The 16,381-nt window shown below is 25.7% G+C and overlaps 1 protein-coding gene across 1 annotated transcript; it reads left to right on the plus strand.

Moving 5' to 3' along the window:
• Window positions 1–9,559: 9,559 nt before the first annotated feature.
• LOC122721803 (lysosomal Pro-X carboxypeptidase-like) lies at window positions 9,560–16,133 on the plus strand. Its single transcript, XM_043950729.1, has 10 exons — window positions 9,560–9,961; window positions 10,115–10,301; window positions 10,427–10,560; window positions 13,611–13,723; window positions 13,831–14,074; window positions 14,160–14,312; window positions 14,455–14,534; window positions 14,615–14,664; window positions 15,081–15,210; window positions 16,091–16,133. Exons 1-10 carry the CDS (start codon window positions 9,560–9,562, stop codon window positions 16,131–16,133), a joined length of 1,536 nt encoding a protein of 511 aa, XP_043806664.1.
• The last annotated feature ends 248 nt before the right edge of the window (window positions 16,134–16,381 follow it).

The raw sequence follows: 16,381 nt of genomic DNA on the forward strand, positions 1-16,381 counted from the left end.
AATTTTGCTTCTGCTGTAACAAAACATGATGTCTGCTAGATCTTCAAGCATCCAAATAAGAGAAAACCTGAAGAAAGAATTATATCATTTGCACCAAAATTTCATATCTGATAACAGCATTATGATCAGAAATATAAGGATGAATAACAAAAGCTGTCATGATTAAACAACAATGTATCTGGCCGGTACTGCTCATGAGGAAGATTTAGCATAATAATTTTTTTATAATAATAATTTCTTCAGCATCATGGATAAGGGATTCTTTCAAATATACATGGTGAAGTAGCATCAGAGGAACTAAATATAATATCCAAAAAGAAAAAAGACAACTGCTTGATTATCAAGTTACATATGCCGTAATCGGATGACAAGCTATAGCCATTGGCCAGAACTTGGGACTGGGAGAACATCAAGGTGGATAGAAATATAACGAAAATAATTGGTTATTTTGGTTAACAAATCCAAGTTCAAGGGAGTTAAACTACTGGATTACTACTTCAGGACAGACTTTTTAAATCTGTTCTTGGAGATATGTAGGACAATGGAAATCACAAATAATACAATAAGCTCCTCAAGTGCATGTTGATTTGTAGAAATTAAGATAGTTTTCTGAAATAATTTTCTAAAAAAATTAGAAAAAATAAAGAGTTTTCACATGTGTCCATAGATGATAAATTTTCTAGTTTTTCAAAATTTAACTGAGATTTGGAAAGTAATTTTATATCGAAAATAATTTTTTCTGTTTATAAAAAAAGTTCATGTTTTACAAATAGAGTACAATAATTTTTTTTATAATTAAAACTATATTGTAATTTTTCATAATCTAAAATTCAATTATTTAAGAGATGTTTATTTATAATAAAATAAATTAATCATATTATTATAAATAAAAAATAAAAAGTTTTAAAATATATTTTATTAACAAATGAATGCGTATTCGACTTTCAAAATTTATGAATACTGGATTGAAGAGCTGATGCATCTTGTACCTTATGTTTCTCAATACATGGTTAAGATAAACTGAAAGAAAGTAGCACAAAGGCCAAACCTTTAACAGGGTCAATTTGTGAAGAGTCAATATTATCCCAATTTCAAATTGCACCTGCTGGTGCACTTGGCAAGTGCACCAGCAGGTGCAATTTCAAGTGCACCTGTTGGTGCAATTTCAAGTGCACCGGCTGGTGCACTGCAAATTAATTTTAAAAAAAAAATTGCAGCACTCTCAAATGTAATTGAAAAAAAAATTGATTTGCTGACAGCAACAAGTAATGAAAGTTTCTCCCATTAATTTAACTACAAACTATTGTGAACATGCTTACAACAATTCACAAAAATCAAGCGGGTGCAGAGGATAATTTCACAAATTTCACAAAAATAAAAATTTTCAAAAGTATAAAATAATTCACAACAATTTCACAAGACTGGAGTACATGCAAGAAAATAGGGCACCTGTGGATAGTGAACGTCGATAATGGCAAGACCGAAGAGGGAGTGGAGCTCACTCGTGGACTGTGATGCCGAGTAAGGACGCACCTGTGGACGGTGGATGGCGGCAGACAGTGGATGGTGGCGGACGATGGTTGGCGGTGGGGGACGATGTTTAGCGGTGGTTGATGAAGGATGGCGGCAGCGATGAAAGACACAGAGAGGTTGGATGCTCAGAGAGATTTTGATTTCTCAATCTTACGATACTTGTGGACTGTGATGCGAGGAAAGACGCACCTGTAGACGGTGGATGGCGGCAAATCGTGGATGGCGGCGGACTATGGTTGGCGGCGGCGGACGATGGTTAGCGACGGCTGATGATGGATGGCGGCAACTATGAAAGACCCAGAGAGGTTGGAAGCTCAGATGGATTTTGATTTCTCAATTTCACGATTTAGGATCTCATTTACTGTAATTGGGTTAAAATTCACTAACGGATCCGTTAGTGAAAACACATTACATTAAAAAAATATTAAAATCACTTATGGATTGCTAACTGTAAAATTATCCGTTAGTATTTCACTTACGGATTATTAACGGATATCTATTTTCGTTAATAAAAAATACCGTGCGTCCAATTCCATTGTAAATTCCGTTAGTATCACTAACGGACTTTACTCCGTTGGTGAATCCGTTAGTATCACTAACGGACTTCACTCCGTTGGTGAATTTCGTTAGTGATCTATTGAATTCTTGTAGTGTTGGACAAGTCGTAAAAATTTCTTAGTAACACAAATTTCCCATGGAATTAATGATCAAGATCAAACCTTAAACATATAAAGAAATTAAAACAACTAATGAGGTTAAGCTCATTGTTACTACTGGAGTCAGTAGGGCTATAAAACCTAAAAGATGAGTTGCATTCGAAGTTAACTGTAAAAAAATTATTAAAAAAATAAAAGCACAAGTTAATAAGAAGCATTGTTTTATTTATATACACTACTAGAAAATGAATTTTCAATGAAAAGAAATTTGATTTTTAAAAGCCAACTGCACTTTGCAAAAAATAAATAGCGAACATAATTATTATGTCACAAACTATCATAGTTAATAACAAAATTAATACTCATTCTATCGCATAATTTTTATCCATTATTCATTTTTTTAGTTTTTCTAAAATTATTATTCATTTTCCTTTTTTATACTATAATAATATATAAATTGACTCTTATAATCTTATTTAGTTTTTTTTTTTCAAGAAACTTCTCAAAGCATATCTTAATATTTAATAAAATTTAATAATTTAAGATGAATATAATTGAAAAGTTATTAAAACATTTATCTTTCTTAAAATGTGTAAAAAATAAAGTGAATAAAAATTATGGGATGGAGAAAGTAACAAGCTAGCTGCCTGCCACTAAAAAAAAAATAGCGACACAAGTCCAACCTACACTCTAAACCAACTAGCTTTGATTACCACAAGTACTTTTACTTAGATTTTTTATTCGCTCGATAAGGAGAAGAGAAAAGTAAGAGTCGCTACTTGATGAGAACAGGACAAAGAAAAGGATGTGGTTTAAGTGATATATTTATTGTAAAATAGATATTTTGAGACAATTATAAGGATAATAAAGTGATAATATAATTTATTTAAATGATAAATGGTAATTTTATATTTATTTTAAAATATTGAAATATTAAATTATAAAATAAAAAATTTTAATTTATAAGATGATAATTTATATATATCAAAATGAATAAATTTGATATAATATTAATCTTATTTTTTTAGAAAAAAAGATAATAAATTAATTTTTTATATATTTAAAAAAATTATAAAAAAAGTAGTTTATATCCGTACAAATTATTTTTAATATATTAAATTAAATTTTAAGATAATCAAGATAAATTATTTATTATTTCTATTATTTTATATAAATCTCTTTATTCTAATAATTTTTAACATAATGTTTTAATTTATAAATATTAATTATTTTCAACATGCTTTCATTTTATTTATACTTTTATAGTTAATTTATATATGACATTATTAATGTGAAAAAATAATAATAATCAATTTATAAATTACTTTTATCAATAATTTATAATTTTGATAAAAAAATATAAAACTATTAAATTTTATTGTTGGTTACATAATTTAAAAATTAATGCAGTCAATCAAAAAATTAATTTATCTAATTTCAAAATAAATATTATACTTTTTATAAATTATATTTTTATATATTTTATATTTATTTTATTATTATAAATTTTATAACAATTTATTTTTTATAAAAAATAAAAATTAAAACTATTATATTTAAATATTCATTTGAAAAGAACAATCCCACTATTTATTTTAATGTTCACAAAAGTTTTGAATTAATTAAGATTTTACATTATTTTATATTAATGCTTATATTTTATCAATTATGTTTTTTTATTATATAATATTAATAATAATTTAAAAAATATTTTATATAAAAATATAATAAATATAGATATATAAAAAATTATATGCAACGAATATTAATCATGTGCAAAGCACGTTAACTAATACTAATACTTTTATTTTCTAAAAATATATAGAGATAATTTTTTGCCCTAAAATTTATGTTTAGAGACTAATAGATTTGTCCATAAAAGTTTAAATAGTGTCAAACATAAATTTGTCTTTATATTCATCAATAATTAAATTTGGAGATAACAACAAAAGGGATAAATATTTATTTGTTTTTAAAAATTTATAGAGAAATAAATAATTTTTTGACATAAAAATTTTAATCTTAATATCTAAAATTTGATATAGTGGCTTAAGCCAAAGGAAGAAGGGGTAGCCAAATGGACCATGGTCTTTTACCCATCTTGGCTAACCCATCTTCTCGATTGATGGAGATAATACCTTTTAAAATATTTTTCTTGTATTCTCCATTAAATTTTCAATGATTTTTATTTATTATGTGCATTAATATAAATTTTATATATTAAAATATAATTATTTAATATTTAAGAGGTGATCAGTACCATTATGAACGATTCCAGTAAAAGGTTTCACTTCGAGAACTCATAACTTGATCCTTAAATCACCAAATCAGATGATTCTTGAAGCTAAAATCAGTTTTGCTAAGTTTTTTAAAAACAAATTTTTTTATTTTTTTTTTATACATTTAGACCTCTAAATACATGCCATATTGCATATAAAAGTTATTGCTTAGAATCTGCCAATTTCCAGGACAACCATCTTTTGACAGTGATGTCTCGAGATTTATTGATATTTTTACTTGATTTTTTTTCCATTTCTTATTTCTATGTTTTAGTTTATTTCTAGAAATCTTTCATATTTCTCTAGTTTGGTTTGCTTTTTTTTTTTCATTATTTTCTTTTCTAGTACTACAATCTGTCTAATCAGGTATACCATGGGCAGTAGGACTCTTTTGTTTGTTCTTGTATTCCATTGATTGTTCTTTGCTATTTTTATGTTTTATTTTATATATATATATATATATATATATATAATATGACGTGTTTTTATGTTAGAATAGGACAAAGGGGGCAACTACGGTTTTCTTCTTTGCTTAGTTGGCTAAAAATCCTTACCTGATAGGAAAGGATTGGGTTTCCCTTATTAGTTTCGGATTCTCAATTTACTTAAATTCCTTTTCTTTATTTTATTTGCTTCTAGTTATTTACTTATTTATCTTATTTGCTTCCCTTTTATTTATGTTTTATTATTTTGGTAATTTAATTTAGTGAGATTGCACAAAATGCATAGGATGGTGAATCACTCTCCTTCACTTGCATGGAGTATATCACTTTGGAGGGTCAAGGGGCTACCTTAGGAGCCTAATTTCCTTGGAGGCCTAAAAGCCTAACCTTGAAGGCTCTTTGCAAGGATATTCGGCTCATTAGACCTTATAATAAGAATTTTTATTTTCTTTTAATTATTTTAGTTATTTTGAGGGTTTGTAATTAATTCTTTTCTTCTCTCCCTTTTCTATAGTTGTAAGAACTTGAGGATTGTAATTTTTTTTTCTCCTCTTTCCTTTTTTTGGATGCCTTTACTTACTTTCTTCACTCTAATTATGCAAAGAATATGGTCTTAGTAAGCTAGGCAAACCACTTGGTAATTTTAAAAGAAATTTGGCATGATGTAGACATGGATGACATGCTTAGGGATTATTTTCATTTTGGCACGAAAGTAATTAAGTAGTGATGACTTTTGAGCAAGCTGCGTATAAAAATGATTCCAAATGTATGATAATAACCTAGTGAAACCTTTCTTTATAATGTGCCAAATCTAACCTATAAACCATAAATGTTTAGGTATACTTTTGAGTGAAAATTGGACCATGGCATGGATCAAACATAGGAACATGTTAGCGCAACTTCGTAAATATCTCACTTTAAATCAAGTAGAAACCTCACATGTTAGCCTTATTGGATTCATGTGAATTGGGTGGTTGTTTAACTAGAATGCATTTGCCTAGAAGGGATTTCCTACTAAATACAACTAAGACAAGATATAAAAAAATATGTGTAGTCCTTGGTGCTTATTATATGCAGTAAATTTCAGTCGAGAAGAATGTCTAACATCTTCCCTCTCTCATACTCACCATTTCAAACCTAGACTATTGGGTTATATAATATGAAGAATAATGGATCTCTGCTATAAATATATCACTTAAACTACATCCTTCTCTTTGTCCTGTTTTCATCAAGGTAGCGACTCTTACTTTTCTCTTCTCTTTATCGAGCAAATAAAAAATCTAAGTAAAAGTACTTGTGGCAATCGAAGCTAGCTGCCTTAGAGTGTAGGTTCAACTTGTGTTGCTATTTTTTTTTTTTTTTTTTGCGGTAGGAAGCTAGCTCGTTACTTTCTCCATCCCATAATTTTTATTTACTTTATTTTTCACACATTTTAAGAAAGGTAAATTTTTTAATAACTTTTCAACTATACTCATCTTAAAAATATTAAATTTTATTAAATATTAAGATATGCTTTGAGAGGTTTTTTGAAAAAAAAAAAATTAAATAAGGTTATAATAGCCAATTTATATATTATTATAGTATAAAAAAGGAAAGTGAACAATAATTTTAGAAAAACTAAAAAAATGAATGATGGATAAAAATTATGCGATAGAATGAGTATTAATTTTGTTATTAACTACGATAGTTTGTGACATAATAATTATGGTCGCTATTTATTTTTTGCAAAGTGCAGTTGGCTTTTAAAAATCAAATTTCTTTTCATTGAAAATTCATTTTCTAGTAGTGTATATAAATAAAACAATGCTTCTTATTAACTTGTACTTTTATTTTTTTAATATTTTTTTTTACAATTAACTTCGAATGCAACTCATCTTTTAGGTTTTATAGCCCTACTGACTCCAGTAGTACCAATGAGCTTAACCTCATTAGTTGTTTTAATGTCTTTATATGTTTAAGGTTTGATCTTGATCATTAATTCCATGGGAAATTTGTGTTACTAAGAAATTTTTACAACTTGTCTAAACCACGTATATGCATAATAGAATGAAATTTTGGCTTGAAATCAGGAGTATTTTGATGATATAAACGATTGCCCCTTTGGAGGTATCAAAGATTTCACTTGTTAGTATCTTCATACGTTTTGATTTATTCGTGAAAAATATAAAAATCAATGGTTATCAGGAAACTTAAAACTTGGCAAGTTTAATTTCAATTTTCCATGCCCTACTAGTGGAGATTGGGCATTGCACAGTCAAATTGATATATATTTTTAAAAAATAAAAATAAAAGACTAAAATTACATTCAACCCTTTAAGCTTATGCTAAACTTATCGTCCTGTTGTGACACTTTGCTGATTTTAATATAGCTGGTGATGTGCACATTTGGAATGGGTCAAGTCCTATGTATAGTTCTCATGCTCAAATGTTTTTTATATAGTTCTCATGCTATTATTTATTTTTAGTATTAATTTAATTGAATTTCGAGTAAAGATAAAGTCTACGAGACTATATTACTGTGCAAAAAAAATTATAATGTAATTATAATTGTGATATTTCTATTAGATTTAAGTAATGTCTGTAAATGTTTCTGATCAATACTTTTATTATGATTGAATAATTATTAGAATTGTTGAGACTGATACATATTATATTCTTTCTTTTTAGATGAAGCAATTGATCTCAAAGGTTTGTGATATATAATATATGTAAAACTAATATGTAGGTGCTTATTTTATAAATAAGTGCATAAACTGACCCGACTAAGAAATCCAATGGAAAATAACATGTGTCTATGAATTACTTAAGTGATAGTTGTATAAGTGATTTTTTGACTTGAAATCAATAAATAATTTTATATAGGGACTTCTATATTTTGATTCATCTCACACATTACTTAGTTCATGAGTAACAAATGTAGTGAATTGAATATATTAGGAACTATTTGAAGGTGTTTATGTAATTTGGATATGATTCATCACTCTAAATTAAATTAAGAAATGTTTCATTTGTTCTCTGCTAGCATTGATCATGATATCCTGCGTAAGGTGGAATAAAATTAGCAAATAAGATTTGAAATTTCATTCAATTGGTCAATGACTATTAGATGATATTTAATATGATTGAATATTGCAGACATGTTCCATTTAATCAGTAATATGCACATTCACTAATAAAGGGGTATGTTCTACTTTCATAAATTTTATGGTTTGCCTATTTTATATTAATATCACACCCATGTATTGTATAATTTGCTATTAAAAATTCAATAAATTAGTATAATCATCAATAAATTAGTCATCGATATTTCGTGTCACTTATTTCCATTGTACATAGCGAGGATCTTATATCTGTCATTATTTACTGATTAAATAATGACCAAAACATGATCATTGAGCAATTTTTTTAATTGTTTTTAAATTTCAATACTTTTTATTGTTTAAAAAAAATTAATATTTAATTCAAGAAAAAACATTCTCAACCCACTAATTTTCTCAACCCACTAATTTGGTAAATAGAGGTGCCGCAATATTCGATTCAAACTAAAAAAATCGACTCAACTGAATTAATTTAAAAATTCGGTTTGATTTTTTATTCATTTTGATTCGGTTCGGTTTTTAATTTTAAAAATTTTAATTATTTCAATTTGATTCGGTTTTGATCAGAAAAAAATTAAAAAATCAAACCGAACCGATTTAGTGATAACTGTATATTATTTTTAATAATATAGAGAGATTATATCATATTAAGGTTAAAATATTTTAATTAAATTTTAAAATACTAAAAATAAAATATAAAAATTAAAAAATTTATTAAAAATTCAAACCGACTGAACCGAACCAAATCGAATTGAATCAGACCGATTCAATTTGATTCAGTTTTTAATCAAAATCAGTTCGATTTGATTTTTATAAATACTAAAATTTTAATTTTCTGTTTATTCGGTTCGATTCGATTTTAAATTGATCCGACTGAATGATCACCGCTAAATTGAAATCAAAGGTTTTTGGAAGTTTTAAAAAAGTTTCAAAAAATCTTAATTTAAAAACCATCGTTCTCTCTCCAACAGCCTTTCAAGATTTTTAAATCTTGAAAAACCTTTCATTCCCTTAAAAAATCTTCGCCAAAATAAAATATAAATTTATATAAATAATAGTATAATTTTTAAATTATTGAGCGTAACATTTATAAAAAAAAAAAAATTTAGACCACAGTCCATAGCTTAAAATATAATAAAAAATAAATAAGACTATTTATATTTTTAAAATTAATTGATCATCAATCAATAATATAATCAATGCTTTTAATCATCATGAACTTTTTAAAAGTTAAATATTCAAAATTTAAATATTTAGTAAATTATAATTTTAGTTTAAACATTAAAATACATACTAATATATATATATATATAATATTTGTTGCATTCACAAACTTAATCTGATGGTAAATGCATTTGAATAAATCTGAGAAATATTAAATTCTACTCTTTCGATCATTAATTTCCAATTAAAAAAAAATATTTATTTAAATATATAATAAATTTGTATCCACCATGCCATGCCAGGAAGATCTCACATTATATAAGGATGTGCCTATTGGTACAGGCTTTAAAGTAAAACTAATCAAAATTTCACGTTTTGCTTGGAAAATGAGCTCAACATTGCAATTTCAAAGGCTTCCATTTAAACTTTTTTCCTTGTTGATTTTCCTCTCATTTAATACAGCATTCCCTTATGATATTATTCCTCGGTTAGATCCTCTGCGTGGAAGAGTCCGACGACTGCCTGAGACATCGGGAGCATCCTTGTCAGACGACTTCCAGACGTTTTATTATACTCAAACTCTTGATCATTTCAACTATAGGCCTGAAAGCTACACCACCTTCAAGCAAAGATATTTGATCAATTTCAAGTACTGGGGTGGTGCCAATGTTAGTGCGCCAATCTTTGCATACCTTGGAGCAGAAGCACCAATTGAGTATGATCTGGCTTTTGTTGGATTTCTCACTGAAAATGCTGCCCAGTTCGGTGCTCTTGTGGTATATATAGAGGTATACGATACACAAAAGCTAGCTTCTCTTTTTTCTCTTTTGGATATTTTCTTTGTCAATTGCTTTAACAAGTGTCAGACTCAATATACCATAACTCTAAAGAATTATTGGCTACTGCTAATGGATTTGCCATCTTTCTTTTGGTATATGTAGCACCGATTTTACGGGGAATCTGTACCATTCAGATCATTTATAAAAGCTCTAGAAAATGCAAACATTCGTGGCCATTTCAACTCTGCTCAAGCTTTAGCAGATTATGCTGAGATTCTCATTTATTTAAAGAAGAAATTATCTGCCCCATATTCTCCTGTAATAGTCATTGGAGGATCATATGGAGGAAGTAAGTGACTGCTTTTCCTTTTCTTATAAAACCAGTTAAATTATTTACATCTTGCTATCGTTTTGTTTAATCTACTTAACCATTTTTACAATTACTTATATTATTATTTTACTTCCTTGGCTTAGTGCTGGCTTCATGGTTTCGGCTAAAGTATCCCCATGTTGCCTTAGGAGCTCTGGCATCATCAGCTCCACTCCTTTACTTTGATAACATCACACCGCAAGATGCTTATTTTTGGGTTGTCACCAAGGATTTTAGGGTAATACAAACCAACTTAAACATTCTCTCCCTTTTCATCACTCTTTAGCTTACAAGTCTCTCTTCAGTAAACATACAAGAAAATTACTAGACCATTGTTCATTCATAATTAAATAATCAAACCAAACCGGTGAAAATTGGTTTATTCTTAATAAATATATATTTAGTTTGATAATATTATAAGTTAGTAAATTTTTAAATTATTTTTTTATTTAATAAACAATTTTATAACTATTCACTTATTATATTTTAGATTCATAGGTTTTTTAGCTTTTATAAAACTATTATCTTAATACTACCAAAACAATAGTTTAAAACTGTTATAAAGAAAATTTACTTTTTATATTATATATAATAATATATTTTAATAAAAAAAATTATTTTCTATTTAGTAAAATATGGTATATATAATTAATTTATTACTTTATATTTAGCAGTAAAAATAAAAATAATAAATTTTAAACAGTTACTTTTAACTTATAACTATAATTAAACTATATAAGACAATAATTTATTATCATTACCTTAAATAAAATATAGCAAAAATAGAAATAACAAATTTTAAATCTTTATTTTTAATTTATAATTACAATTAAATTATATAAGATAATAATTTACTGTGATTACCTTAAATAAAATATAGCAGAAGTAGAAATAGCGAATTTTAAATCGTCACTTTTGATTTATGATTACAATTAAACTATATAAGATAATAATTTATTATCATTACCTTAAATATATTTATGTAGTAGTGATTGTTTCATAATTTATTATAATATTTAATTTATAACTATTATTTTATCGAGAATAAATTAAAAACTGAGAATATATATATAATAAAATTTTTTGACTCCTAAGTTAACGTCAGTTTTACATTAATAAAATTTTAAATGGTTATTTTTAATCTATAATTACAATTAAAATATATAAGGCAATAATTTATTGTCATTACCTTAAATAAAATATAGCAAAAATAGAAATAGCAAATTTTAAACGATTACTTTTATCTTGTGACTACAATTAAACTATATAAGACAATAATTTATTGTGGTTACTTTAAATAAAATATAGCAGAAGTAGAAATAACAAATTTTAAACCATTATTTTTAATTTATAATTATAATTAAATTATATAAGACAATAATTTACTGTGATTATCTTAAATAAAATATAGCAGAAGTAGAAATAGCGAATTTTAAACCGTTATTTTTAATCTATGATTACAATTAAACTATATAAGGTAATAATTTATTGTCGTTACCTTAAATAAAATATAATAAAAATAGAAATAACGGATTTTAAACCGTTACTTTTATTCTATGACTACAATTAAACTATATAAGGTAATAATTTATTGTGGTTATCTTAAATAAAATATAGCAGAAATAGAAATAACGAATTTTAAACTATTACTTTTAATTTATAATTACAATTAAATTATATAAAATAATAATTTACTGTAATTATTTTAAATAAAATATAGCAGAAATAAAAATAGCGAATTTTAAATCGTTACTTTTGATTTATAATTACAATTAAATTATGTAAAGCAATAATTTATTGGTCGTTACTTTAAATATATTTATGTAGTTGTGATTGTTTTATAATTTATTATAATATTTGATTTATAATCATTATTTTACTGAAAATAAGTTAAAAGCTGAGAATATATATAATAAAATTTTTTTACTCCTAAGTTAACGTCAGTTTTACATTGATATCAATTCGACTCTGCATAATATTTCAAAGGTCAATTAAAACTTGATTTGGTAGAATTATGTATAATTTACACATTTACTTATTTTATTTACACATTTACTTATTTATAATTTTTTAATAATTTATAAAATTTAAATTTAAATTCTTTAAATAAAATTATATAATTTTGATAATATAATTTATAAGATTATATTAGAATTATGTATGCGATATAAAACATATCATTAAAATTACATTACGAAATCATAATAGAACTAAAATAATTTAATATGTATATATAGATATATAAAATTAATATTTTAATATAATTTAAATTTAATTTCAATATGTTTTTTTAAAAAATTGTAATTATAATTAAATAACTAAATTAATTTAATTTAATTTTTAGAAAATTGATTTTTTTTAAATTTATAGTTTTAAAATTATATTTAAAAGTAATTTTTTAAATTTATAGTTTTAAATTTATATTTAAAAGTAGATTTTTTAAATTTAAAAATTTTAAAAGTTAAAAATTTAAAGTTAATATTTTTTAAAATTTAAATATTTATTAAATTACAATTAAAATTAAAATATATGATAGAAAAAATGCTAAAATATATGCATGGAAATATACATTTTACAATTTATTATCCTCTCCTTTAAAATGACTCATTTTGAAATAGCCTAATAAGTCTTAACTCATAATTCCCTTATTTAAAACGTCTGATTTTGAAAGAATTTTAAAAGAAATAATTTTTTTAAAATTTTTTTAGTAAAACTAACAATGTAATAATTAAATCTATTAAAATTTTAAAAAATTTAAAAATAAATCTTATCAAAATTATCAAGATTTTGCAGGAAATAATTTATATCAAAATTATTTAATTAGCTATTGAAACTTTTTCTCTTATTATTTGTGTTTTTTGTTTATTTTAATTAACTTCAAAATATTTGTACTTTTTAATTAATAACTATTTTTTTTAAGAATTTAATTTAATTTAATATCAAGTATTAATATTTAATATTTTTATAATTAATATTAAAAAGAAAGAGTGTTTATCATAATTTATATTTTTTAAATGGTAAATTTATGTAAAATTTAGATTTTAAATATTCAGAAAAATATTAATAATAGTTTTTAAAAAACATTTTCAATGTAAGAAAAACAATTGTTATTTATAAGAATAAATTTATGTTTAGTTTACAAATCATAATAATGAAGGAGGAATTAAATTAATTTAATTTTTTCCAAATAAATTTTTTTTATGAATAGTAATGAATTGATTTTTTTTTTTTTTTACAAAAGTTTCATCCAAAATAAGGTGAATATGAGTCAATTTCTAAAATTTGCAGGAAGCTAGCGAGAGTTGCTACCAAACTATACGGAAATCATGGGGTGAAATTGATAAAGTGGCTTCACAGCCAAATGGTCTTTCAATTCTTAGCCAGAGATTCAACACTTGCTAGTAAACACACAACTTCCTCTCAATTAATCTGCCATAATAGATTTTCTTGTTTGGATTAGTATGCTCAATATGAACTAAAGATACATTTTCTTTTGTCCCCATGGCAGTCCCCTCAAAGATCCTTCAGATCTTAAGCAATTCTTAATCTCCATATACGCTGATGCAGCCCAATATGATGCACCACCAGATTATAGAGTTACTATGATATGTGACGCCATTGATGAAGGTCCTTTTGGGAAAGATATTCTCAGCAAAATATTTGCAGGTGTTGTTGCCTATTCTGGTACTAGTCCATGCTACGTAAATCCACACGAGACTCCAACTGAATCAGATTTGGGATGGGAATGGCAGGTAAAAACAATCATACGTTTTCTTTTCTACCCTAAATCCAACCCACTGTCAACTCAAGACACAAAATATATGTGTAAAATTATAGACATGCAGTGAGATGATGATCCCACTAGGCAGACTCAATAACTCCATGTTCCAGACTGATCCTTTTACAGTAAGCAGTCTTATCAAGCAATGCAAGACGGAATTTGGTGTCGTACCTAGGCCTCATTGGATCACCACATATTATGGAGGCAACGTAAGATTTATTATTATATTAATTAAAACTCATTGATAATTCTTTTTTTTTTTTTTGTAAAAAAAATCAAACTCTTTTGATACAAACGTCAAGCTTTTGTGGTGGTTAAGCTTTACTAATTATATCAAGTAATTAATTTCAGGATATAAAATTAATTCTCCAAAGGTTTGGCAGCAACATTATCTTCTCCAATGGACTTAGAGATCCTTACAGTAGTGGCGGGTATATACCAACACAAATTATATTTGATTAATTGTGTTATTGGATTGGTTTAATTTGATTTCTACTTGTAAATGTGACAGGATACTGGAAAACATATCTGATACTGTTCTTGCCGTCTACACAGTCAATGGTACGTGTAATGCATGATAATAAATGAGAAATTTACTATTTAATTTTTAAATATTATTATCATTAATAAATTATTCATAATATTTTTAGAATTTCATTAAAATATCAGTCTTTTTTTATATCGACAAAATAGTCTTTTCATTCTATTTTTCATTAAAAATAGATGAACAATGAAAGAGAAAATTTTTGAAATTCAATTTTATCCTTAATAAACTCTCTTATTCAGTTCGTTAACTAGTTAGTCTTTATATTTTCAAAAATCTATTAAAGGGTCTCTATCTTTTTTTCCGTCAACGAAGTATTCATTTCTTCTCCTTATTAAAAAAAAAATGGAATACCACCATTTTTTTGCATTAGTATGTTAAATTGATTTAGATACAGCCAATTAATTAATTGATTAATGGGTTAATATGGCAGGTTCTCATGCATTGGATGTGCTTAGAGCAGAAGCAACTGATCCACAGTGGTTAATCAAGCAACGAAAGACAGAAGTTGAGATAATTAAGGCATGGATTGCTAAGTACTACGCTGATCTTCTTGCCTACAAACATTAGTAAGAATATTCAATGTAATGTTTTCTAAATAAATAAATTCATCAAAATGCAAAACAGTTCCTTGTGATATATTATATTTTTAAAAGAAAATTATTATTTGGTATTTGTGGTATATAGAAACTTTAGATCTATTTTAATTTTAAAAATTATATTAAAATATACAGAAACATTAGTAAGATTATATTTTTACACAATGATACTAGAAATTTAAGGTGATTCCTAATAGGAATAGATTAAGTAATATGTGTTGTAAAATTAGTTTAGATTTCAAAAGATTTTATAGTCGTTAAACAAATGGAATAAGAACCAGATAACATCAACTGTAGATACACAAGCTGAAATACCACCATGAAGATTTGTTAAGACAAGTCGTGCTTCAATAAGGTTAGACCTTCATGTGAAAACTCATAACGATATTTCACTCATACCTGATGAGTTTAACAGCTATGAAGAAGCAATGTCTAATATTGATTCTTCAAACTAGCTTAAAGCAATAAAATCTGAAATGGATTCCATGTACACTAACCAAATATGGACTTTGATTGATGCATCTGAAGGAATAAAACTCATTGGATGCAAGTGAATTTTTAAGAGAAAAATTGACATGGAAGGTAATATACAAACATACAAAGCCAAGCTAGTTACTAAAGGTTCTAGACAAAGACAAGGTGTTGACTTTGATGAAACCTTTTTACTAGTACCTATGCTTAAATCTATAAGGATTTTACTTGCAATAGCAGTATACTATGATTATGAAATTTGACAAATGAATGTCAAAATAACATTCCTGAATGGGAATCTTCTTGAGGATGTGTACACAACACAACCTGAAAATTCTGAATCCAAGAAATTTTCTAATAAAGTATACAAATTGCAAAAATCCATTTATAGACTTAAGCAATCATTGCGAAGTTAAAATATCCACTTTTACGAAACAGTCAAAAGATTTGATTTTGTCAAAAATAGAATGCAATGATCCTCCACTTGAAGGGCCAATTTGTTTGGTATGGAAGAAACTAGAGATTTAAGTATTGAAGAAGATTATTATTAGTCATTTCACAATATTAGATGTAAGGTAATTATTGGTCAATTAATCCATGTCAGCACTATTTTAACACATCAGAGCATTTGTTTCACACGCGCTATAGTGGAAAGGCAATATGG

This window comes from Manihot esculenta, chromosome 14 (assembly GCF_001659605.2).
Source record: "Manihot esculenta cultivar AM560-2 chromosome 14, M.esculenta_v8, whole genome shotgun sequence".
Lineage (NCBI taxonomy): Eukaryota > Viridiplantae > Streptophyta > Magnoliopsida > Malpighiales > Euphorbiaceae > Manihot > Manihot esculenta.

Bases quoted from the DNA above. Each gene is read 5' to 3' on its own strand.
- LOC122721803 (XM_043950729.1), top strand. From the start codon at position 9,560: ATGAGCTCAACATTGCAATTTCAAAGGCTTCCATTTAAACTTTTTTCC. The intron at 9,962-10,114 runs GTATACGATACA...TGGTATATGTAG, and splicing joins CTCTTGTGGTATATATAGAG to CACCGATTTTACGGGGAATC. The intron at 14,313-14,454 runs GTAAGATTTATT...AATTAATTTCAG, and splicing joins CCACATATTATGGAGGCAAC to GATATAAAATTAATTCTCCA.